A 25,583-nucleotide genomic window follows, 5' to 3' on the forward strand; every position below is an offset into this window, starting at 1 on the left:
TGTTCTAAATAGCTCTGAGCTAAATTCCAGTTTGCCCCCTTGCTTCTAAGGCTGACAACATTACCAGCATAGGTTTTTGCTGCTGCTGCTACTGTTGTTGCTGTTATTTATTTTTATTTAAGGATATTTATACCACCCTTCATCATCCATTTCAGGGCAGTTCACATTATTATAGTAGCAGTAGTAATAGTAATATATTTACAGAATAAACTATGAAGCAAGTAAAAACACCACCGCAATATGAAAACAGCAGGAGACAGAATTGACATAAGTACTGAAAATGTTTTTTAAAGCCTTGGGAGAATAGAAAAAGTGTTTACCAGGCCCCTTAAAGAAATAACAAGGAAAGCTGCAGGAAGCTTCCCTGGAAAGCGAGTTCCAAAGGCAGGATGCTACATTGGGGGGGGGGGGAATCTCCCCCTGGTCCCCACTGGTTTGTGTGAGTGCATCACCAGATACACCATCACCAGATACATGAATATAATGTATAGGAAGATTTAGATGTGTTCCTTCAGGTACCGGGCTCCCAAGCCACCTAGGACATTTTAGGGAAGCAACAGAACCTTGAAAACAGTCCTGCAACATGGGCAAGATGATCCCAGCAGGTAGTCCCAGGTTCTAACATATTTTCTGTTCCCTCATCACAGACATCCCTTTGCACTCAAGACTGCAGCCTACATTCTTCTTTCAAGCCTAATGTCATCGGGGGAGGGTATATTCTGGGAACCAGTGAAAGTCACTAGGGCACACTGGCAATTCCTAGCTCAAGGGAACAGCAGAGATTCAGATGTATCTATTCCATATACGATGCACAATAAATTGGTCCACACTAATCAGAAAAGGCAGGGAAAGGAAGGGGGAAAGGGTTAGAATCATTATGTGCCAAACCTGACAGCAGAATTCTGTTCTTCCAGACCAGCAAATTTCTGTTTATTCCAGTCCAACTCCCACATCCAACAAATCCCAACAGTTCTAGTAGGTTATCCCCAACTAAATCACAGAGTGATCCACTGAAAGCAGTATAAATGGCTAACTTAGGTCCATGATTTCAATGGGTCTACTTGGATAATGATTTAGTCAGAGACTACCCACTTACTTCCTTGGCATTATCAATCCCCTTATGGGTATTTTTAGTTCTGGAAAGACTGGGAAAGGACATGGGGAAAGGGCAAGCTAGTATTTTACAGGCTATGGAAGATATGCACAAATTGCTTCTTTTATTACCGTTTCTATTAACTTGCTTTGACATTTCACAATGGCAGATATTTGTGTAACTTGTTCAATTTTGCAACCTCCACCTAATGTGGTATCCTATCTCCACTAATGGGGCCAGATTCAACTAACAGGTCTTGCTAGCAGCAGCCTGCACAAGTTTGCCAGCTAGTACAATGGGGCTTCCTCCCCTTCTCCCTCTGCCCCTCCAAATTGGCTTGTGGGGAGGGGTTAGGAAAAACCCCAGAACAAAATGAGGGGAGAGGTGAAGACAGATCATTCCTCAGACAAGCAAAAATGTTTGCGCTGTGGGAGTCATCCCTTAGTGTTAGGCTAAATTCCTCCTATACACTTCTGCTAGGTTTTTAACACTGAAATGTACACATTCTCAGTGTTCCATATACAACATTCACAATACTTCAGACAAAGATTTTACAGCTCCATTTTATAGCCACATTCCTCATCCACTGCCAAAGCCTTTAACTTTAATCTTATACATATCTACTAAAAACATCTGAGTTCCATGGGGCTTACTGTTAGGTAACTGAATATTCAATTGCTACATTCTTATTGTTTAACCCAGGAGCTATTGTTAATTCAGGAATGTTTCATAGCCTGAGGGTAACATTGGGGGCAACCTTTCAGATGTTGCAATGCAAGTGGTAGGCAGGGCCTCAGCCAAGGTGGATGTGGCCAGACGCAAAAAGCGGACAGAGTAATATGTGCAACTCTTAGGAGGCTGCATTCCAGCCATGCAAAAGTTTGAGGTTTGCTGATAGGGGAAGGTGCCAGAGGGCAGCGCCAGAGCGGGTGATGTCGAATTTGGGCTATCCAGTGTCACTTGGGCTGAGCGCTCCTCTGACAGCCTGCTATATCCCACCATGGGATCCAGGTTTCCTCCCAGCTCACTGGGTCTCTCAGACACTTCTTGGGGTCCCAACTTATCATTCCCCATCCCACTAACACTCTCCCCAGTTTCATCTAAGTCCAACTCCCCAATTTTCTGCCTTTCACCTCAATCATCTGATCAACCTCCTACAGCATTTCCATAAGACTCCTAACAATCACAGGTAAGCATGAATTATAACCAGAGACAAGCCACTGGTACAGCTATACTCAATACTTTCTACTCTGATTCTCAGGGACCACCACCACCACCCCCAGGAACAAGCCTGAAATGTTATACATACAAAATAGGTATTTTATAGATCTATTTAAATACTTCTGTGAAATGCAGGCTCGTGATCAGGATCAAAGAAGATGCACATCTGACCGCACACAAATTTAAGCTGATTTAAAAAATCGAAATCCTAGGCACACACCAGAAAATATGCATATACTGTATATATGTGTGTGTGTGTGTGTGTGTGTGTGTATGCACACACATATATCATACAAAGTATTTTTTCCCATGTGTTCAATAGGGAATGATGCATCATGAACCAAATCACTAAGGGTTATAATGCTAACATTTCTGCTGATGTAAATACGGACTTAAATAGCACAGGCATTCTCAGCTCTGGACACCATTCCTACTTATGCATATGCCCTCTCTTTCTCACCGATAGCCTGCTTACTCTCACACATAGTCTTCCTTGACATTAGCACTCTTTCTTCTCCATTTCTGGATGCTTCTGTTTTGCCTCCTGTGATTCCCCATCCCCTACCCCTTACTTGGAGGTAGCTCTTATTCTGCCTCAGCTCTGTGAAATGATCTCTTTCACTCCTCCTATGAGAGACACTGAATCACTTCCCCTCTTTAATTCACACCGTAAAATCTTCCTTTTCTTTCCAGCTCGTGAGCGACTCTCTGTATGTGAAGCATTTTGTGAATGAAGGGCACTTTTCCCAGATCTGTCTTTTATTCCAGAGGTCTTTCTGGCTCACCACACTGATTTATTTTTATTAGTTCTCATCATGGTTTATGCTAAGTGTCTAAAAACTCCAAAGACAGACAAACAGAAAAGAAATACTGTTGCTGTAGTTGTAAAGTGTGCTGATTTTTACTCTGAAATACTTGCTTTTAAAGAAAAAGAAAAAAAAAGATTTAAGGGGGGGGCACACACAGCTTTCCTAAAATAGCAAATACATATGGCTTTATTAGTGGCATTATCCAAACAAACAAACCCTACAGAACAGGAAATTATCAGCATCGTTTTCTCCCATTTCATTTTCACATTTTCACATTCAATGGGATTTCATTAATGGGCAAGAAATCCATAACGGAAAGCCCATGGGTCTCTTTGAAACAACCCGCAACACTGCCAGGCATGTGCGCAATGCAGCAGCTGATGGTCGGTTTATTTTTAGCCAAAATCCATGCTCTAATAGCGTTTCCAGATTGGTAAAAGGAAAAGGTTAACCAGCAAGGCTGTGCCTTCTGATGTAGACCCACAGAAAAGGCAATATTCTCACCCACCAGTCCACAGGTATCCTTTCCCCCTGCTGCTGTGGACATTAAGGGGAGGGGGGAATCCATGGAGGTTCCTGACTGCTGCAGTGCAGCTGCCCTGGGAACTGTTTGTACATAGGAACCCAAATCTCTAGCCTCTGTGAAACTGCTTGTGACTAGGCCCCCTATCTTCTTCTCCTCTTCTTGATCTGAATGTGCCAGGAAACTCCAGTTCTATCATATTCCATGCGTAACATGAACTACTTAGAAAAGGTTCACTAACCTTAAAATTGAGAAGTCCCTACTGGCAGGCTTACACAACAAAATGGCCAAGAAAAGAAAAAGGACAGAGGAGGCAAATCATGCAGGGCTCCCTTCATCCTCTCATAAGCTCCAAGTGAATGGGAAGGGCCTTTTAGCCTAGCCTTTAACCAACTAAGCAAGTACCTAACATACTAAAAACAATATTGATTTTCAAGATGTATTCGTTCCTTTTAAATATGGATAGCCTATACATCACTGCTAAAAGCAGTCCAAGGGGAGGTTACAATCAGAATACATTGTTAACTATCAGAACTAAAACACCAATTGCAGAATAAACCTCTCACCATAATTATGGGCAAAGCTGGACAAAGGTGTCCTGCATGTTTGGAACAGACCACTTTTAATCATTTATGGGCAAGGCTCGTATTCATACCATAGCATCTAAAGTAGGTGTGGCTTCAGATGTTACTGAACTACGACTCCCATAAGCCCCAACAAGCATGGCCAATGGCCATGGATATTGTGGTTGTGGTTCAAGAATGTCTGGAGGGGCAAAGGTTCCCCACAGCTGAGCTAAAGCAAAGAAAAGAATCAGGACCCCTTAAGCAACACACACCGTCTTCCTTCAGTCACTTCAAAATTAAAACAGTCACTTGATGCAGAAAAGAACAAGCAAAAACCTGCTACTGTTTATAATATAGCAACTAAATTAACCTAACATGATGCTACTCCTGAGTCAGATATCCCTGAAAAATCACAACATTTGAGCTTGTTTCAAGCACAAAATCAGAGCATTCTTTCAGGCTACTGGCTTTTGCAAACTACAATAGGACAAGCTTCTAAGTAGTGACTCGCCCAGTTGCTTGTGGTGAGTGATGGTCACCTCATGGGAACCAGATAAAGAAGACTTGAGAGATTACAGTGCTTCCCTCCCTTCTCCCTGTGTCTGTGGGGAAAATCCCACAGGTAAGTCTCACTTCAATGGAGCTTATATAAGCAAGCACTGGCTTGCAGCCTTAGTCCACTAATGACTAATAGAGGAATATGTGCCTTAGGTTAAAAAAACAAACAGAAAGTTTAATACTTATCTGGAAATCTGCCATATGACATTGATCAATCACTTCTCTTGATTGGCACCTGCTTCCCTTTTAAATAAACCTTGCTCAGAGAACATACCAGTTATATCTTTCCTACCACTCTTAAAAGGAAGATTTCCTCTCAAGTTGTTAAATAACAATGGAGGCTAAAAGGGAAATTCCAAGAGGGAATTCAATTAACAAATTCTAAATAAAATTAACATGCTCTCTGAGAAGCTGACAATCTAGCAAGTTAATTATTGTTGGGCGCAGTAATCGACACATAGGAATGCCCACAGCACTTCTAGGCAGTTAAGTTGTTTGTGAAGACAGAAAAAGATACGCATTCATTAAAAGCAACTGATTAACCCCCAGGAAGGGGGGGGGGGGAACGACAGAAGTTTTATTTTACACTGCTCACAGTTTTATAAGCAAAAGCCTCCTCACAAACTTTTTACATTTGATTACTTACGCTAAGGCCCCTGTTCAAACACCCCTAAGCACAGAATGGCTGGTGCATCCTAGTGCTGTGTTTTGTGTTATGCTAACACCTAGAGTCCACACAAAACTTCGAAGAAGAGCTATATTGCACATGCAGAAAGTTCCAAGCTGAAACCCTGGAATCTTGAAGAAGGGCCAGCCGACACCAATCAATGCAGATAATGCAATTGTGACCTAGATAGACCTACGGACTGACTCCATGGGGGACAGCATCTTATGCTCCTCTAGCTACAGAGCCTTCTTGCTGGTCATGCCTGAACTTCAAAAGAAGCCAGCCCTGCTCCCTCTCCGCAATGGCCTTCCACCAGCTTGCAAATACATTTCTTTTTTAAATGGGTCTGCCAAACAGCTGATGCTTCAGCTCCTTGGGTGTTTTTTAGTTTAGTTTTTGCTGCCGTCATCCGATTCCTCATCTTTTCTCTTTTATTTTTAACTGTTGTTGAGAGCTGCCTTGAGCATTTTAATAGAAAGGCAAGGTGTTGATGCTTTAAATAAATAAAGCTTACAAGGGCTACATTTGCAGGTCGCAGCCAGCCACAGATAATGGTTTGCTGTAGAAACAACAAACCTTGGGTTACCGTTACATCTAACCTGGGAATTGTGTCTAGCTTTGCCCCATATAAACCATGATCTGAAGGCCATATTTGTTCTTGACTTTGTCATTATGGCTTGTTTCAGCAAAACAAACCATGCCAGAATAAACAAAGTCAAGAACCCTCAGTTTGGCTATAACACTAAGCCAAGATTGGTTGCTCCCACTCACTTGCCAACAGTGTTTTCAAAGAAAAACAATTAAGCATAGCTTATTGTGATGTCTAAAGCAGCTAGTATGAATGGTCTTAGCATAACAGGTCTAAAGCAGAGCCGTGGGGGAGTTAGCCTTTGCTTGCTGGTCTGGCACCACAAGTCACACTTTAAGAAACAATAAGAAGGACTAAAGTCCGTAACCAATTTTGTTCTTGTGACCTTGGGGGCTTCAGGTGGCGATTCAGCCTATACACCACCCATAACGCTCTGCCTAAAATCAAGGCTCGTATGAGCTATCCAAATGTAGCAAGATAAACTGAATTTCTCTCTGTTCAGCAGATGGATTCTCTCTTGCGCTGCCCAGAGTGCCGGGGCTCAACACCCTGGGTGTGTCTGAGGCTCTGTTCTCCCAAACTAGCAACGGTGTGGTGGCTGATTGGTATCTAAGCCACAGTGAAGCAGTGTCATGTGGATCACTTCCAACATTGTCTGGATTTCAAGCAGCAGCAACTACTGCACAAGTCTCTGTTCAATGGGATCCAATAGAATTTCCTACCACAAGCTCCTAGCACTGCACAACACAACACCACACAGAGTCTACATCATACTTTTCCCATGGCTGATCATTTGGAACTGTAGCCAGAAAACAAAGGAAGCTAGAGGTATCCAGCAGCTCATAGGTACAATTTAGCTGTGGCTGTCTAGTTCGTAATATAAACGGTTCCTCTAGCAACAGCCTTTGGGTTTGTACAAACTGCTTCTATTGGTTTGTTTATGTACCTATTTCAAACATTTTTTTCCAGCCTCTCCAGAACCCCAGGGCAACTCATAAACAATTTAGAAACGTACAAAACTCTGAACAGTAATAATAATAAAACATAAAATAGAGCAGCAAAAGAAAAGTAATATTCACCAGAGACACAAAATTAATACAAATCTAAATAATCATTTCTAACCTGATCCCATTTAAACCACAAATGTTAGTGTGTTCAGGATAATTCAGCTTTGCCTTCCGTTCAAACAAGCCTGTCACTACATTAATGGTTTAAACAGCCAAACAGGTTCTCGGTTAGTCCCAGGGGTTTTGCCTTTTGCTCTTTCCCAATAAAGCACATTGTCCAATTTACTGAGCAGTTTAAAAAAAAAATCAAGGTTTATTTCCTGGTTCCATAGGATGAACGTTAGAGCCGGCATTTTATTTTGCAGGCTTAAAGGTTTCACTAATTTAATTTAATCCATTTAAGTACAGGTAATGGAATAAAAGAAAAGAGAAGAACAAAAGATAACAAAAAAACCCAGGCTGCTGACACATGTGAAATGCAGCAAGAGCAGTTCACTTCCTTCTAGGAAGGTCTCAGGAGATGCGTCCAAAAAAAGTCAGCAGGGTCTGCAAGCTTTTAGTGTTGTTAGCCGCCCTGAGCCCAGCTTCGGCTGGGGAGGGCGGGATATAAATAAAATTTATTATTATTATTATTATTATTAACCTTTCCTTCCTATTCTCAAAAGGTCACAAGTAGCTTCACTCATTTGTCCTGATTGGAGAATTCAATTACAAGCACACTTCCATATCCCAAAGGGAAAAAGCAAAACCAACACTTCACTTCAAAAATAATTAAAACTGGAAAATGGGCTTGAAAGTGCTTCAATGGCAGCATATTGAACACCATGAAAGGGCAGGCAATATCATTGTATGGATATTAAGGCCAAGTAGAACCATTACATAGCAGGTTCTCTTTCTTCCATTTTCCTTTCACTAACAAGAAAGTATCTAGCTCTTAAAGCTGTGGAGAAATGTTTTTTAAAAGTCAGTTGGCAATGTCTCGTTAAAAACACAAGAAAAAAGACAGGATATTCAATGCCCTGAACATTACTATCCAATAATATCCATTACTATTCAATAATAATCACTATCCCTTGACCTTGTATCAACCCCACCAAATACCCCTTAATATACAGTTTGAAAAGTCAGGTCTCCATTTAACTACCACATACTACCAAGAGAGAATGACCATCGCTTCATTGAAAGATAGATGCTAACTTTACAACACCAATTAGAAGTTCACAAAACTCCTGTTTTAATTTGTGGAAGAGCAGGTTTTGTAACCTGAGAGATGAAGTAGAAACTATGTGAGCAGTATATGCCACTGAACAAGCTCATCTTTGCATCTCATTAGAAAACAGCATTGTAAGAGGTTGTGATAATCCAAATCCACCTAAAATGCTTATTCTCAAACCAGAGCAGAGAGATCAGAAGGGAAGGACTCCCACCTTCAAAAGAAATCATTGGGTGCTCTCTTCTTGAACACTGCTGCTCATCTTCAGAGTAAACAAGGATATTCTGCGATGCAGAGAGGTGAAAAGTGAGAAGGAAAAGGCTTGGCAATGATAGTGGAACAGCCTTTAATCTTGAAACAACCATGACTGAAGACGTGCTGCACATTCAGCGTCCAAGGTAGGGCCCCAGAAGATACCTGAAATATAAAGAAATAAATTAGGGAAAAGGTGGATCACTTAAAAAAAGAATATTGAACAGGTGAGATTATTTTGTCACTCACATAACCAGCCCACATGATGAGTAACAATTTGCAATAATGTTCAAAACAGCAACACTGAGAACAGTCAACATGACATTAGATCTTTGGTGATACGACCATCATTTATTCCACATACGTTGGGCTCAGTTTATACAAGTGCACAGTGTCTCTCAAGGTTGCATTACTGTTGACAATTGGCAATATTCAGCTAAATTCTTGTAATGGGCAGACATTAGCACTAGTGCAATGAGATTTCCCCCCTCCCCCCACCCACACCCTACATCATCCCCAAATCTGCTCCAAAACAGATTTACGGAGCCACAGGAAGGGGAGTACTTTCCCAGTTCTCAAAACGTAGTATTTCGGACCTGGAAAAATATAATACTTCCCTCCCAGAAAGCTACTCACTCCTATATTCATCACTATATACATTTTGTCATGGAAAATATGTTAGAACAAGTTTCATAGGCACTACTGGATGTTGCCTATGACAGAGCGAGTGACAAGCAAAACTCCCCATCACCACCATTTCATGAACTTTAAAACTCGCTGAACCATTTTAAATCAGAAATTGGAGAATAGCTGCAGGGAGAAAAGCATGAGGTGAGAAGCCCATTCCATGAACAGAACTTTGCTTGTGGTTCTTTAAGATCCAACACTTTTTCCAGACTTGACAGATACTTGTGGGACTATTTCACAAAGGTGAAAAACCATCATATACAATTGTACTGTAGTCCCCCGTCCTCCTATAACAGTTGTGAACAGACTCGCTGCAGGGAGACAGAAATGATGGAGTTGTTGGCGTCTGAGGATAGGTAAAGTGAAGCTGACTAAGTGACCCAGAGCTGGCTGTGCAAAGCCAGCCAGCAAGGAAGTTTGAAGAATAAGAAAATACTAAGAAGTAAAGGTTCCTGAAATAGCAATAGAGTGTAGGAGGTGAGGGCAGACTTGCAAATTCTGGTAGGGTTTTTAAAACACAGATAAATACATTTGACATTTGATGAGCACTCCAGAAATGCAATCACACAGCAACTAAGACCATTAAAACTGGTTTACAGGGCACAGTGGCAAGTAGTTGTGTGGCCTATCACAAGTAACCCACAAGGTGCTATCCAGTGTGTAACCCTGACAACACACAACCACTTTCCACACAGCACTGACTTTAGCAATAAGAGTGCTAACTGAGGAAGGCACAGGAAAACTTGGGTGGGAGGTCTGAGTAATAATATATAGTGACAAGTACTGGAAAAGTGCCAATATCTCCACACAGAGACATCATATTTACTTAGAGAAATCTCTGGATCCAGAATCAGCTTCACATTTATTGTGCTATAAAGAGATTATCTGAAAGAAAGCTCAAATTCAGTTGGGGCATATATTGTCCAGTTTTGCAGAATGGTCCTGGGGCCCACAATATTAATTGCTGACAAACCAAATGTAACTGAAAGGCCTACCAGACTGTCAAACATGATTATTATTCAAGTCGCGCCAGTACCAACAGCAACAAAGACATTAGACTCCTTTTAAAGAAACAATAAGAAGAAAGCCACAATATTTTTGAAGGCATATGTTGCTGCTGACTATGTACTTCAAGGGACAAGTTTTTGGTGTTGTTGTTCTTTTTAAGAATATTGTCAATAAAACTAAGCTGTGGCTCCTCAAACTCTCAGTGCAATCATCATCACCAGTTCAGTTCAGAAGAAGTTAAACTTTACAACTCCAAGTCCCCACTCACTAAAACTGGAGGCGGGGGGAGGGAAGAATGCTGGTCAAATTAAAATTTTCTCCACAGACTGTGATAAATGAGAGGGAAAACTCAGTGTGAATGTCTAGTGACTTCAGCAAGTGCTGTGTCTAAGAAAGAGCCTATATAATCAGGCACCACGGGAACTTGGCCTGACACCGAGGGCTACTAAAATTAAGGGAAGGCATCACTCTAACTGTAGTGAGCTGTGAATCAAGGCATTGCCGGGGCTAAATGAGTGCTATGTGAGATAGTACAGGGTGCGGTGTGCATTCCAAATGTTTTGTTCAATTTCCAAGTCATCTACAGACAATGCACCTGCTTATAAGAACCTTTGAGAGGCCAGCTGAAATGCCTTCAGAATTTATTTTGGTCTTTCTAGTTTCATTTGTAGAAACAAAGTCAAATGAGCAAGAGTTTTTAAGGACAACTCGACATTCAAACTTACAGAAAAAGCAAATGTACTAAGTTTTCTTCATCTATCTATCTATCTGTCTATCTATCTATCAGCCCAGCAAAGTTGTTCACCTTGTGTTATCTGTGAATGGGGCACAGCAGTTATCCAGTAAAGTCGCCCCAGAACCTTCATGGCTGAGTGAAAGGTTGAGGTTGGGTTTCCCAAGCACCACACTGTCATGTCTTTCTGCTGTAAGTGAACCACCGCACCGTACTGCACCCTCGTAATTCCCAAAACACAGCTCCCCCAACAAGACACCTATCTTCAACCATTCCCCTCTGTTTAAAATTGCTTGGTTTTTCATGCTGCTCTTTTTAATCATGTAACTTGCTCTACTTCACTTCTATTTCCACTCAGGATTCCATTGGAACTTCTTTTAGCTTATAAAAGTCTTCTTGCCCTCCTTATCTTTCTGCTTTCTTATCACTTATCTACTTGGCTTCATTTTATTGCCTTCTTATCAAGCAAAAACAATCTCATTGGTTTGTTATCTAGTGTTTGCATCTCCTTTACTCTTGTTATTCTTCATCCTCTGGAGTGCCCTGCCTCCTGATATTAGAAAACCTCCCTGGGTTTCTGGTTTATAAATACCCCTTTTGAAGACACATTCCTTCTCTCCCCAGCTTTTACATGGAAGCTCATCCTCCTTCATTTCCTTTCCTATTGTATTCCTTGTGCTTCCCTGCCTTTCTGTCTATTAGATTGTAACACTGCAGCCAGGACCTCTCTTTCAGCTCACTTACTGAATAGTGCTGCATTTTGAAAGCCCTTCAGAAATTATAGGTTGGGTACAAAAGTGCCAATATGGTCAACATAGACAAGCTGTGTTTGCACCCTCATGCTACAAACAAGACTGGTGAAATCAAATCCAAGATGCGTTGTTGCATTTTTGGAATCGCTTGCACGACCACTTGCATAAACAGAAGGATTCAAACTGCAATATGTAGAACTGTGTGAACAATTTAGTCAAGTAGTGGTAGAAATTTGTTTTGGATTTGAATGCAAATCTACCTAATTAAGACACAAATTGAAATATAGCTATCCTTCAAAAGTCACAAGAAGGACAAGATGGTACATGAATTGCCCTATGGTAGTAACTGGGGGAGGGAGGGGTCACCTCAGCTAGAGCACCACAAGTTACTAGTACTACTACTAATCATTGCCTGCCTACAGTGTCATAACCCAGCATGGACCAAACACGTATACGCTGTGACTTATATGATCAGAATAGTTGGATAGGGCTTTGTAGGCCAAGCACCTGCTCCATGCAGGAAATCCAGAGGGAGAGCGTTCCAAATATATCTCTGCGTGAAGACCTGAGAGCAAAGTAGTGCCTACCACCTCTTCCAGGTGCTCTATGGTTAAGCTCCTCATGAACATCAGAGCCACTTGGGTCACATGAGACAATCCCTTTAGAGAGTGAGAATTGGCCATTGGTTTCTTGTGTGTTTGCATCATAAAAACAACGCAGAAATAACAGCTCCACAGAGGTGATTGGTTTGCTGTTAACAAAACATTCCCTATCACATTTGCTAGTGCTAAACTAGGCTTTCCCATTTGCTAGCTCCCTGCCTCTCTCTCTCTCTCTCTCTCTCATATCTTTTAATTGTATCAGATGATAATTACTTATCGGCTTCATTTGGAAGAAATGTTCAGCCAAATGAATTCCATCAGATGCAGTAGGTGGCCACCAATGTTCTGTGGAGACAAGGGAGGCAAACAACTTGCCCCTGAAGCAAAAGCTTCAGAAGAATTAGAAATAGCTTTATGAACAATAAGACATCTCTTCTCTACAGTGCCCCCTGCCAGGCTTCCATAGGCCATGTGCTAATTAGCAATACCAAAAAAAGGATAAATAAGTAATGTGTTACTGCCAACCATAATCTTTTCTCTTCTGGAAACATAATTTTAATGAAAAAAGGATTCTGCATGTAGAATTAGGCTGTACTTCCATGATCAAAAGATGGAAGATGAGAACATCTAATCAACTGGCTTGACACAGAAGATTCCCCACCCCCCTAAAAAGTAGTAAATCTTTTAGAGAAGAGACTAGAGACAAACCTTGTATATAAAATGCTGTATTTTACGAACTGACACAACAGAACTACATAAGAAAAGCTGGATTAGGCCATCTAGTTTACTATCCTGTTTTCACAGTGGCCCATCAGATGTCTACATGAATCCCAAAAGCAGAACCCAGATGCAACAGCAGTCTTCCTACTTGTAATCCCCAGCAGACTTAATGCCTCCAAGAGTGGAGGCAGCACGTAACCATTGCCAAACTTGCTGCATGGCAGATCAAATGTAGGTGCTATCTATAGGTACCTATCCATGTAGCAAGCTGAGGTTCACAATCCCCCTGAAATCACTCGGGAATCTAGAGAAGCAAAGGAGAACTGGGCGGTGGGAATAGTCCAGAGCAAACGTCAATTCAGGTTTTCCATGGATTTATATTTGGTCCAACTGAGCTTTAAAGAGCAGATTATCGCAGGGAAGGCTCGGGGGTGGGGAGCGGGGAGCACTCAGGCATGAAGCTTTAAATCAAGAACTGTGCCTGGAATGAGCAGAAGAAAGGTAAGTGTGGATAAACTTACAGTGTTCACTTTTCAAGTGTTCCTGAAGAACATTAGAATACAGCGAACAATAAAAACGGATATTGTCAAGAGCAACAAAACTACTAGACAATTTAGTTAAACAACTGTCTTGGCAATGCCAGTCTGTAACTCAAGGCTCCCACTTAAAAGTTTAGGAGCAGTATAAGAATGATGAAGTAATGTAAACAATTCTTCAGATCAACTTCCATAACTACCGTAAATTTCGCTCTATAACACGCAGATTTTTTGTCCTAAAAAGTAAGGTGAAATGTCTGTGCGTGTTATTGAGCGAATGTGTGGTCCCTGGAGCTCACTCGCCGGAGCGCAGGGGTAAAATAGGCAAAAATCAGGCAAAAATAAGATCGGGCGGGCGGGCGGAGGGAAGAGGGAAGGCAGAAGCTTTCCTGCATTCTGCCTCAGGGTCTTACTGCCCGCCTACTTCTGTTGCTGCGTTTGCTCAAACTCAACAAAGAGCAGGGAACCCCCTGCCCTCCTGGCAAGCAGAGGGTTAAGGAAAGGATCGCGTCCTTCCTTCTAATCTTCCCTAGTCACACTGCGTGCAGGCTCCAGCCCACCACTTCCTCCTCTCCGTGCTCTAGGGACTCGCAGGCAGCCGAAAAGCATGCAGGTGGGAGAGAGAGAGAGAGGGCTGGCTTGGGTGGTGGTGGGGGGGGGGGAACGACTTTTGCTTTACAATGGTAGGTTTCTCATTTCTTTTCCAAAAGCAGAGAGCCCTGCCCCCAGGCCCCCTCCAAATTACAGCTTCTCCAAGCAATGTACTGCTGGAGGGAGACAGTATGCTTGTTTGGAAGAGAAACCCTGCTTCCCTGCTCGTAAGTAACAGCAGGCTGGATTGCAGAGTGAGACATGGAAATCTCTGGATTTATATGCTGTATATCAAATATCTTAATCTATACTTTCTACACGCGGCTGGTAAATCAGAATCTTTTTTTGCTTTTTGCTTTCCTTCCCTCCCCATTTAAAATGTGGTGACAAAGCACAGATCCACATGGATCCTCAGGATTTTTGCATTGGGTCACCCCAAATTCACCATCAGATCACATTACATGTCCATGGCTACAGTCTGTACCAAAAAAATCACGCACCCACTGTTGCCTGGGGCTGCAATGGTGCAAAAACGTGGTTACAAAGCATGGATCCACAGGATCTTTGCACTGGGTCACCCCAAATTCACCATCAGATCACATTACATGTCCATGGCTACAGCCTGCACCAAAAAAATCACGCACCCACTGTTGCCTAGGGTCGCAGTGGTGCAAAAACGTGGTTACAAAGCATGGATCCACATGGATCCTCAGGATTTTTGCATTGGGCTACTCCAAACTCACCGTCAGATCACATGTCTGGCCACAGCATGAACCACAAAAATCATACATCCACTGTTTCATTTAGAATATTTTTTTTCTTGTTTTCCTCCTCTAAAAACTATGTGCGTGTTATGGTCGGGTGCGTGTTATAGAGCGAAAAATACGGTAATTTGTGTTCCCAAAATAAAAATCCTGGCTTACAAAGCTGATCTGCGGCATAGTGTATGTCCCCTTCTCATACAGACTGCTCACATGAGCTGCTAATTATGCACAACTAGGTACAGGTGAAGAGTGAATTGGCCATTGGGACGTCAGCCCCTCAAGAAAAATGTTAGGTCGACTGCTTTTCATGAAATCTCCAAGAACCACCCTGAAACAAAAAAAGTATTATTAATAATATTGAGCAGCCAATGCTGTTATCATTAACAATGGCTGAGCCTCTTATTGATATCAAAGTATAAAGGTAAAGGGACCCCTGACCGTTAGGTCCAGTCATGGACGACTCTGGGGTTGAGGCGCTCATCTCACTTTACTGGCCGAGGGAGCCGGCGTACAGATTCCGGGTCATGTGGCCAGCGTGACTAAGACTCTTCTGGCGAACCAGAGCAGCACACAGAAACGCCGTTTACCTTCCCGCCGGAGCTGTACCTATTTATCTACTTGCACTTTGGCGTGCTTTCGAACTGCTAGGTTGGCAGCAGGATATCAAAGTATAGCAACCTGCTAAAAGCAACATTACCTGAAATTTGTATTACGCTCATTTAGTCAACTCTCTGATACAAGGAGCATTGCAAATGGCATCGTTATATGGACTCTTTAGCTGCTTCAATACACTCCAGAAAAGGCTTTGAGACATTCAAGCACTATTGCAGAGCACTCAGGACACAGAGAAGAAGTGCTTAAATGTAATGTAGTGGTTATTATTGTTGTTGTTAAGGAGACAGTATCTGTTCCCATCTTCCTGTACAGGCAGGACCTACATAATATTTACCAATATTAAACTGGGATTTCCGGTTTTCAGGCTTCAGTGCTTTGTTTCCTGTGCCATCAACACTCTGATCCTACTGCAAACCAGGAAAACTAAATGACAAAGCCAAGGACCTCAAGGGTGCAGTAATAGCTTACCTATGCATCCAGTAAACTGACTCCAAAGGCCAATCCCAATCCTTACATCTGAAAGTGTTTAGTCCTTGCAATTCATTTCTCTAGCCTGTGGTTCTGCTGCGTTCCTGCTTGCCATTCTGGACCTTGATTTTGCCCAATTTCAACAACCCACTTGCTGCTTGTTCCTCGCCATGTCCTCTGGAAGTTGACCATGCCCAATTTAGATCCTACACCTGATCTGACCTACATAAATAGGCAGCCAAGATCCTAGGTCCCGGAACATGGCTCCCTGAAGCCTAACCCTAATGAGATTTCAGACAACAAGCATTAAGGCAACAAGATTTATATCCTAGCAGCAGAATAGTGTGGAGGCGGGATGAGGGGGCAGTGGCCCTGGGCGTGGTTTTCTAAGGGGGCGTGACTAGGCACCTCCACAACAGGCTCCCTAATCAGAGCCTGGCTCTGGTGCACAAGGGAGCTGCAAAGACAGGCAGCTTTCTTGCACCCAACTCCACCAGCCACAGCTCCTTCCCGGGTCGAGCCTGACCCTGAGGCGGAGAGAGGAGAGTGGGCGGCAACACTGCCTCCCACTCTCCTGGGCTGTGGCGTGTACATATCCAGCAGCAGCTCCATCCTGGGAGCAGAGAGAGGCTGTGGCATGTGCGAGCTCCCTCTGCACCCCATCCTCCTTAGGGCGTGCTCTACACCCCCCCCCTGGGTGGCATGAGCTTATGCTGCACCGCTGTATCCCACCTTTGTTCCATTATGTAACCCAAAGCAGTGTTTCACACCAGATTTCAAGTCTGCCTCCTCATCCAGGCACTGGTGAGACCCAGGATGATTAGGCTATCTGACACATGCAAACAATTCCAGAAAGTCCTTATACAAATCTTTACATGGATTGAGGCTCTGGTCACTGCAATCAAATGATTTATTATGAACAGAGGAACTTCAGTTTCTGCACAGGCTTACCCAGACTACAAGGGCTGTCCCATTCATTTAAACAGAGGAAGTCAATCTACATGCATTTTTCTTTACATGCACAAAACCTCTGCTTCCATCGAAATGAATGGTGCTGCCTACACGAAGCAGAATTTAGTATCCACACAAGAACATATACAAAGTTCTTGATGAGAGCAATTCTATTTGGTGGAATTAACACAGAGAAAGCATTTGGGGATCTGTAATATAAATTCTATACTGTATTAAGAACCTACTGTGATCTAGCAGGTGCCTTCACGGTAATTTTTTTAGAGCTTGCTGAAACATTCTTATTTAGACAAGCCTACCAAGATGCTTAGAAAGTTGAGGTAGTTTTAATCTGTTTTAGCATTTTGACTTTTGTATGTTTCAAACAACTGTTGTGATTCCCCCCCTTTTGATTTTATTGTTTTATATTTTTGCAAACCACTTTTTAAGTTTTTAAAGAATGAAGCGGTGTATATATTTTACAAAATAAATAAATGATCGTTACATGAAGAGAAAAATAGCCAAAAGAAAACCCGTAATCCAGATAACTTCTCTCAAAGCTGTCAGTGGGAACAACTTCATATGCAACACTGAGGGTTTATCCACGCTTACCTTTCCTTGCACAGTCCATGCTTTAAAAGCTCCATGTCTGAGCAATCTTATTTTTAATTTTTGCACCAGAGCTTTCCCCATGAAAGCCTGCTGTCTGAAGTTGAATTGGCGCATATGGCAAACCTCCGAAAACCCGAATTGTGTTTAAGCTTCAAAGAGCAAGTTTTTGTGGGGAAAGCTTCAGGGCAGAAAAGGGCACTTGGACACCAGCTTTAAAGTGTGGTCCTGTGCCTAAAAATGAGCAGGGCAAAAGGCAAGTATGGATAAGCCCTGATAATCCCCTGGATTTTGCGGGGTATAGCCACCAATTTTATTTTAACCACATCTATTTAGCAATGATGATAGAAATAAAATGATGTAGTGCAAAAGTAGAGGGAGATTTTCCATTCTGACAAGTGTGTGTGTGTGTGTGTGTGTGTGTGTGTGAGAGAGAGAGAGAGAGAGAGAGAGAGAGAGAGAGAGAGAGAGAGACTGCCTGTATGTTTTAATAAGGAAGGAAATAAAGAAGGGAGAAACTGTAGCACTTTTATGGTTGGCTAAATTCACACCAGGAGCAGCGGGTAGAATCAAATGAAGAGAAGAAAATTCAAAAACCTCATTGGCTGGATAAACACAAAGAAATATAAATGTTATAAAACCCGACAGCTGTGCCATGCAGCAATGACAGACTGGTCCAGTGAACGTTACATGAGGGGTGGGGAGAGAGAGAGAGAGAGAAATATTTTTTATTAAAAAATCGGAATCCTCTTATAGTAAAAGTGAGCCCCTATACTGTTTGCTTACACCCATCCATCACCGCTCAAGATGCCCTCCTGTCTGACCTTTTCAAAACATCATGTTGCAAAACAAAGGCAGAGGAGGGAACATTTGTGCTCCAGCTCTGGAAAGAGACTGCAATTTACCCATAACTATGTTTATTCCATGAATAGTAGATTTGTCTTACAAACACAGAGCAATGCAGTACAATTACATTGCATTATTTACCAGACCAATCAATCATGTTTATAATGTCACGTCTTCAACTGGGACATGGAAGTGCCTTGTTTCCCTACAAGACATGCTAGAATTGCTAAATTTCTCTCTTAAGATCATCGTCTCCTTAAACACTGTGTTATAGAGAAGCCAAGAATTGATGCCCATGCTCTTTGGCATGTGGCGGGCTATTTGAAATTTCCTCTCAAGGCTGATCATGTGAGTTCAAGTGTGCTTGTGACCGTGAGGTAGGAAGAGCATTACACCATCAATCCCTATGGACCAGGCTTCCTCAACCTCGGCCCTCCAGATGTTTTGAGACTACAGTTCCCATCATCCCTGACCACTGGTCCTGCTAGCTAGGGATCATGGGAGCTGTAGGCCAAAAACATCTGAAGGGCCGAGGCTGAGGAAGCCTGCTATAGACCCTTAATTTTGCAATCTTCCTTGAGGGGAGAGGCAGGAGAACTAACCCTCCTTACAGCTCAAAGATGCTCGGCGCTCTGGAGTGTGCCCGCCCTTGGCAAGACTGCGCAAAAGTAAAGGTCAGGTGGCAGCAGAAACAAAAGCATCATGTGGATCTGACCCATTTTAAGTATCTTGATGCAACGCCTGTGGAAGGCATGAGACATCGCACCTGTCAGTCGTTAAGTTGTCCACTATCACTTCCACATGGCAGCATGCTCAACACGCAAGCCTGGGAGAACTTCACCTTGGTATTGGTTAATCTCATTAATTAGTATCTCCATTAACTGACCAATACCATTAATTGGTATCTCATTAATCACCATTTGTATCTCAAGGTAATTTGCAAACATAACATAAAAACAGCTAAAATGGTTTTTAAAATTGTGCAATAACTAAATATAGGTTTAAAAGCAATACAAAATGAAGGCCTAAGGCAGTGACATTTTCATTCCGTTGGAAAAACTTGTCGAAATAAAAATGTCTTCGATTGTTTCTGGGAGGTACAGATAATGGGCAGGTATCTGTATCTCCAACAAGCTCTGCAAAGCCATGTTCCTCATCCCTGATCCACTGATGGATGATCAGGGACATAAGCAAAAAACCACACAGATATTAAAGATTCTTGACAGCTGGAAATATCTCTCTCAGTCTTTGAAAGGAAGATGACACTCATGAACTACTGGGGAAGGCAAATAAACAATCTGTAGCAAGATTCAATTTGGGTCCAAGATGAGAGCTTTTACTTGCAGTTGACTAAAACTGAGGCATCCTTCGGCTGTGACCAATTTCTTTCAAACCCAGATGTAGGACTTGTAGCTGTACTGCCTGCTTCAGGAGTTGGGACAGAATGTCCTGTGAGCATAACAGATTATTGTGAGGAAAAAGATGGCTGTTCTCATTCTTAATTAAAGACAGGTAGACAGACCAACCTTTGATCACTTCATATTTAAAGGTATGGCTATCATCTCAAAACGTCTTAGAATGAGTTTATGAAAGTTGTAGGATATCCCACCACCCCCTGAAGAATATGAATATTCCTGGACCAAAGGACATGTCAGAGAGGAGTAACTAATGTTGATGTGAAGCAGTAAAAACTTAAATACAAATAGTCCAATATGAGTTAAATGAGTTTAAGTTATGTATTAAATTATGTTAGTAAAATAACACTAAATTGTTTTTTTTTTTTTGTTTTTTTTAAATGTGCCAAATCCAATCCTCCTCCTAGCAGAATCCAAAAATTGTAGGAACTGGTTTGTCTCATGCTGGGTCCACTTTCCTGCTTACATCAATGTAAGGAAAAGTCCTTGATCCGCCTTTGTCAACCTTGTGCCCTCCTGTCAGCAACAGCCGGCAGGAATACCCGCTTACATTCAGGGAAGGATCATGGAATATTTGTGAGGGAGACATGACTCTCAGAGCTCTCCCTAGCCCCAACTGGCTATGGGTATGCACCATTCACAAAGTCTGCAGTATCTGCACACCAGCAGCAAAGAAGTGGAGGCCCTGAAGCTGCCATACCCCTTGAAGCTGCTACCCTTTCATATTTGGTGTAGTTTATGATCTATACTAAATACAACAGTTATGCCTGCATTCCCCTGCTGCCTTGGCTGATCCCTGTACTGCAGAGAACTCAGATCTAAAAGTACATTAGTTCCATAGTAACTTGACTTTTTAAAAAGATAGGGAGAGGGAGAGAAAGAGAGAGGTTTTCTTTCTAATTAATTAGAGATTTGGGTGATATTTTGTCAATTTAGTTTAATTATCTGAAGCAGAAATGTATAATGCTAAATTTAAAAGTTTTCAATAAACCTATATCCTGATTTTCAGCTGAGGCAAATGGTTTCACTTTGTGTTGACTTACAAAGCTCAGTCTAAGGGGCTTCTTCTTGCCATTATGAGGACTTGAGAATATTTCCCAATGCAACGTGCTGAAACATACTTGCTAATTCAAGTTTTGAAGAAGTTTAAAGAACTGGAGAAACCAGAAACTGGGAGGGGGTAGGGAGCAACCTAGGACATACATGTCATTTCCTGAAAATTCAAAAGCAATATTTTAAAGGAACATTGCCGTGTTTGAAGCAACTCTTTTGAAAATTACAAACAGGCTGAAAATTTGGACCCCAATCCAGAGCAATTTTAGCAGGGCCACAGTAGAAACTAACACACAACTGGCAGCATTTTGAACATCTTTGTCAAGCCAAATCTGCAACCGGAACTATCCGAAACCCTTTTACCTGTTTCATCAGTTAATTATCCAATTTAAAAGCTTCCAAAAGACCTCTAGCTGGGCACGATGCTGTCTCCTGCTCGCTCTTGAATTGTGCCATGAGTGTTAATAATTCAATGTGACTGTATGCACAAGGAAGTTGGCCAGCTTTGCTCTTATATTCTACTGCATTTTAATTTTATTTCAACTGGAAATCGCCATGGTCCCCTTGATGTGTTTTAGATTTACAAAGGGAGGACGTGGAGCGGGCATCACTTCACAGCCAAGGCTTGGCTAATCTGTGTTAAATCCAGCAGGCCCTCAGACATGAGTTTGAACACATGACCGTACCCTCTCAAGATTTCACAGCATCACCTTTTACAAACAAGCTCTGAGCCAAAAGGCATCCAAAGAGCCCATAAATGTTTCAGCTTTGGAACAAAACAAACAGATTTCCTTCCCCTCCCACTGGTTGTGCCCAGCACTCCGACTTTATTGTATACATCCTTCAGCAGCAGGCAGCTGCTGTGCTACATTAACTTCTCCCATTGACAAGCCAATGGGGCTACTTTCCACAGCTCCAGCTACTGCGCTCTGGACGGATGTTATTTTAGAGGGAAGCGTGTTCCTCGGAAAGGCAGGCAGTTGTACAATGTCACTACAGAGAAATAGGCAGCTAGTAAATATGTAAATCAAATTTGCTTCCTCTACAAACAGCACAGAGCTTCTCCACATAAAGCTGTCAATAGGAGATGAAAAGAATCCCCCTTCCCACCCAAACGCCTTAGTAAATTGAATAATTCCAAAAATCGATAGAATAACACACACACCTCATATTGCTGCAACATTTGTGAAGAAATAAGGAAACATACACAACTGGCTTCTCTAGCAGCGCTTTTGAAACACAACACTCCTGCCATCCAGCCTGTCCCATGCAGTGCTGCCAGTGCGCTAATTGTAATAATTAATAGTTCACACACACAAATGTAAAAAAAGGACGTTGCCCAAGAAATCACACCATGTCAAAAATAAATTTTGCAATATACTTGGGACAAACTCTTCTCCTGGGCAGCAATAGTGATGGTGTCCATAGCAGAAGCAAGTATGTTTGATGGGAATGTGTGGATAAGCGCCTGAGAGCTCAAAGGATGCCATCCAGTTATTTTGGTTAATAGATTCGGAGACTAACTTGAGAATCCGGGAACCGCTTGTAGGCTATCCTTCTTGCTCAGCCACTGGAGGCTGAGGATGGCCTAAATGTCTGTTCTTTGTCTTCTTTTTCCTTCCTCTCCTGCTGCAGAACAACTTCTACTGCTTGGATGGTCAGAAGATAAACGATGGCCTTGTAGAATACCTGCTGTTTTGTCTAGCTTCTTGGAACATGAAGTAGCAGTGAAATTCTCCCTTGGTCACCAGAAAAACTCCAAGGAGTAGCTACAAAAACCATTTTGAGGTCCTACTTGTCTGATGTGGCATTCCTGGGCAAAGCGCTTAAACCTGCCTGCCTCCAATGCCCCACCCACATGGCCTGAGTCCTGGAGACATACACTGTTGCTTCTTGGCTCCCTTCTGGAACTTCTTGCAAGACTGATAGCTGCAAGATGGCTGGAAGCATGAGAAAGTTACACCTACTATTCTGTCTTACCTACTCCAGTATGATTTGCAGCCTCCCACAAGCCACTTCCTGTTGTATGATCTGTAGGCCCAAAGGGCCTGCAACTACTTCTGTCTGCAGTGATCTTTCATGGCTTTCTGCTTGTTCTGTGTTTCCACCAGAACTTTCTCAAGGGCCTCACCAAAAATATCTGGGAATAAAATATGAATCCTTGTGACTCATGTGTATGGGTGTGGGTGTGTCATGACCTAACTGAGTCAAGGGACACAGTTATATTATTTTAACCCCTTCATGCACTAATTAGTCCAGGCATATGCAAACTCAGCCCTCCAGATGTTTTGGGACTACAACTCCCAACATCCCTGACCACTGGTCCTGTTAGCTAGGGGTGATGGGAATTGTAGTCCCAAAATACCTGGAGGGCCGAGTTTGCCTATACCTGAATTAGTCCTATGCTTGCCAGTTGTATTTGACTGCAATCTCTCACAAAATGATGGCACCCCAATATGGAAGCTGGTGAGATAGCTCTGGGATCCCAGATCCACTTCCCAACTGTGTAACCAAACATTTTGTCATGTTGCAGTGCTGGCTGCCATTGTGCTGGCACTGAACAGCACTGAGCTGCATGGTGCCCTGTGCCAAGTCTGCTTAAAAGTACCAGGACTGCCCTCTGGGAACCTCTGGAGAAATTCTTAATACACTGCATTGTCAACCAAAACAAGGGCACTGGATACAGAATCCACCATCTGAAATCTGTCGAGACGGCTGCTGCTCTAAACCAGTGTTTCCCAACCACTGTTCCGTGGCACACTAGTGTGCCGCGAGATGTTGCCTGGTGTGCCGCGGGAAAAATTAAAAAATTCGAAAGATTTTTTTTTAGTCAAATTTTCGATTGGGGCGCCGTCACTAGATGACCCCTGGGGTTCCCTCCCTCCCTCCCGCTCTGCGCCTCCCTCCTCCTCCTCCTCCGGGGAGGCCCTTCCTGGCTCTCGGCCAAGGCTTGGCGGCTGCCACTCACTCACTCGCTTGCCCACCCGTCCCTCCATCCCTGCACCCGGCCTCTCCCCCTCCGTCCCCGGCGCGGGGGCTGCCGGGATCCGTAGTCCCCTCGCCCTTGGGCTCCGCGCCCGCGCAGAGTGCGCAAACTACGTTTCCCAGCGTTGCCTGGCGGGCCGGGCGTTTTGTTTGAAGCGCTCTTCTCCCGGCCATGGAATGAGCGCAGCGGCGGCGGCCGGGCGGGCAGGGGCTCTTCCGTGCAGACCCCGCGCAGCCTGCTTGCGCCCCCGCGGAGATCGGGCGGCAGGATGGAGCCCGGGGATCCCCACGGAGGCGGAGCGGCGGAGGCGGAGGCTGCCCCCCAGGTAGGGCTGCGTCGGGTTTTTTAAATATTTGCAATGCTGCATCCGCGCCGGAGGGGACGCATCGGACCGCGGGGAGACCCCTTGGCGGGCGTGCAAGGCAATGCATGCGTGCAGGCGTTGCATGGAGTGCAGTGCAATGCAATGGCAACGCGGCGCCCTGCATGCATGCATGCAACTTCCACCGGCGCTCCGGACTTGGCAGGTGAGGGGGGTCCCCAGTGGGCGGCAGAGAGAGCCGGGAGGGCGAAGGGGAGCCGGGGGGGAGCAGCGCTGCTCCCCGAGCCGAGCCCGGGGGGGAAACTTCGGCGTCGTTGCGCCGGGTGTTGGAAGCGGAGGCTGGCGGGGGCCCCTCACCTGCAAAACCTGGTCGCCTCTCATATATTTCGTGCATTGCATTCATCGCCCGCTTTCTCCTCCAAGGAGCTCCCGGGGGCGCGCGTGGTTCTCCCCATGTTATCCTCGCAACAACAGCCCTGCGAGGTGGGTCAGGCGAGTGGCCCAAGGGAGCACCCAGGGATTGTCCTGGCCAGGTGGGGTGATTTGAACCCTGCTCTCTGCCCGGTCTTCGTCCTCATTTAGTCCCCACATGTGCATGACTGTGCATGCCTGAGGTTTTCCCCCCTCGTCTTGGCTATGGTGTGAGTCTGTGCTGTTAATTAATGGGGTTCTGCCTTCGGAGAAGATGAGCCAGCCCTCAAGGAGGTGATTATGTAATTTGCTAGCAATTCATGTCCCTCCCGGCGTGACGCTGCGCGCTGACGTCACGGGGCTGTAATGGTGGTGTGCCTCGAGATTTTTTTCATGAAACAAGTGTGCCTTTGCCCAAAAAAGGTTGGGAAACACTGCTCTAAACAATGACTACAAGTCTTTTTTTTACAGAGTGTTCCAGGTTCTACAGACACTTTCTCAAAATCTGTCTAGATACACGTCTCACTTAATAACTTCCTTATAACACAAACTGCCTGAGTCGTAAAATATGAAAATGTGAGTTTACAGTGTTGCTGGCTGATAGGTTTCCATTCACCACCAGGGCTGGCACAACAAATTAAAAAGAGTGAGGTGGCTGCCTCAGACAACTGATTGAGGTATCATAAAATGGCAGCAATTTGTTCATTGAATTATTTTTATTTGTATTGTATTGTATTGTATTGTATTGTATTGTATTGTATTGTATTGTATTGTATTGTATTGTATTTTTACTGCCAGGGAGGGAAAGAGCCATTTGAGGGATTTTCTACCAAAACACCTTGCCTGGTCTTGGGTACTGTGTACCTCTACTTCGAGTGGGACATAATAGGTTTCTCTGCCCCAGGCAGCAAAATGTCTTGTGCTAGTACCTTTCACCACCCTTCCTCTGCCTGATCCTTCCCAACTGCACATGGAAACCAAATTGGTTCGGAAGATGTAAGTTATTCAGGGGCTTAGCT

At 43.5% G+C, this 25,583-nt stretch overlaps 1 protein-coding gene across 10 annotated transcripts in view; it reads right to left on the bottom strand.

Annotated features, from left to right (window-relative positions):
• SEMA5B (semaphorin 5B) overlaps positions 1-25,583 on the bottom strand; it is a 369,522-nt gene that overhangs the window by 160,193 nt on the left and 183,746 nt on the right. For all 10 annotated transcript variants that reach the window (XM_083488884.1, XM_083488881.1, XM_083488882.1 and 7 more), the window contains one exon: positions 8,461-8,663. In XM_083488884.1, the coding sequence (XP_083345010.1) occupies positions 8,461-8,632 (172 nt within the window). In that variant the 5' untranslated portion in view covers positions 8,633-8,663. The remainder of the gene's footprint in view (positions 1-8,460; positions 8,664-25,583) is intronic.

This window comes from Podarcis liolepis, assembly GCF_965112155.1.
Source record: "Podarcis liolepis genome assembly, chromosome: 1".
NCBI lineage: Eukaryota > Metazoa > Chordata > Lepidosauria > Squamata > Lacertidae > Podarcis > Podarcis liolepis.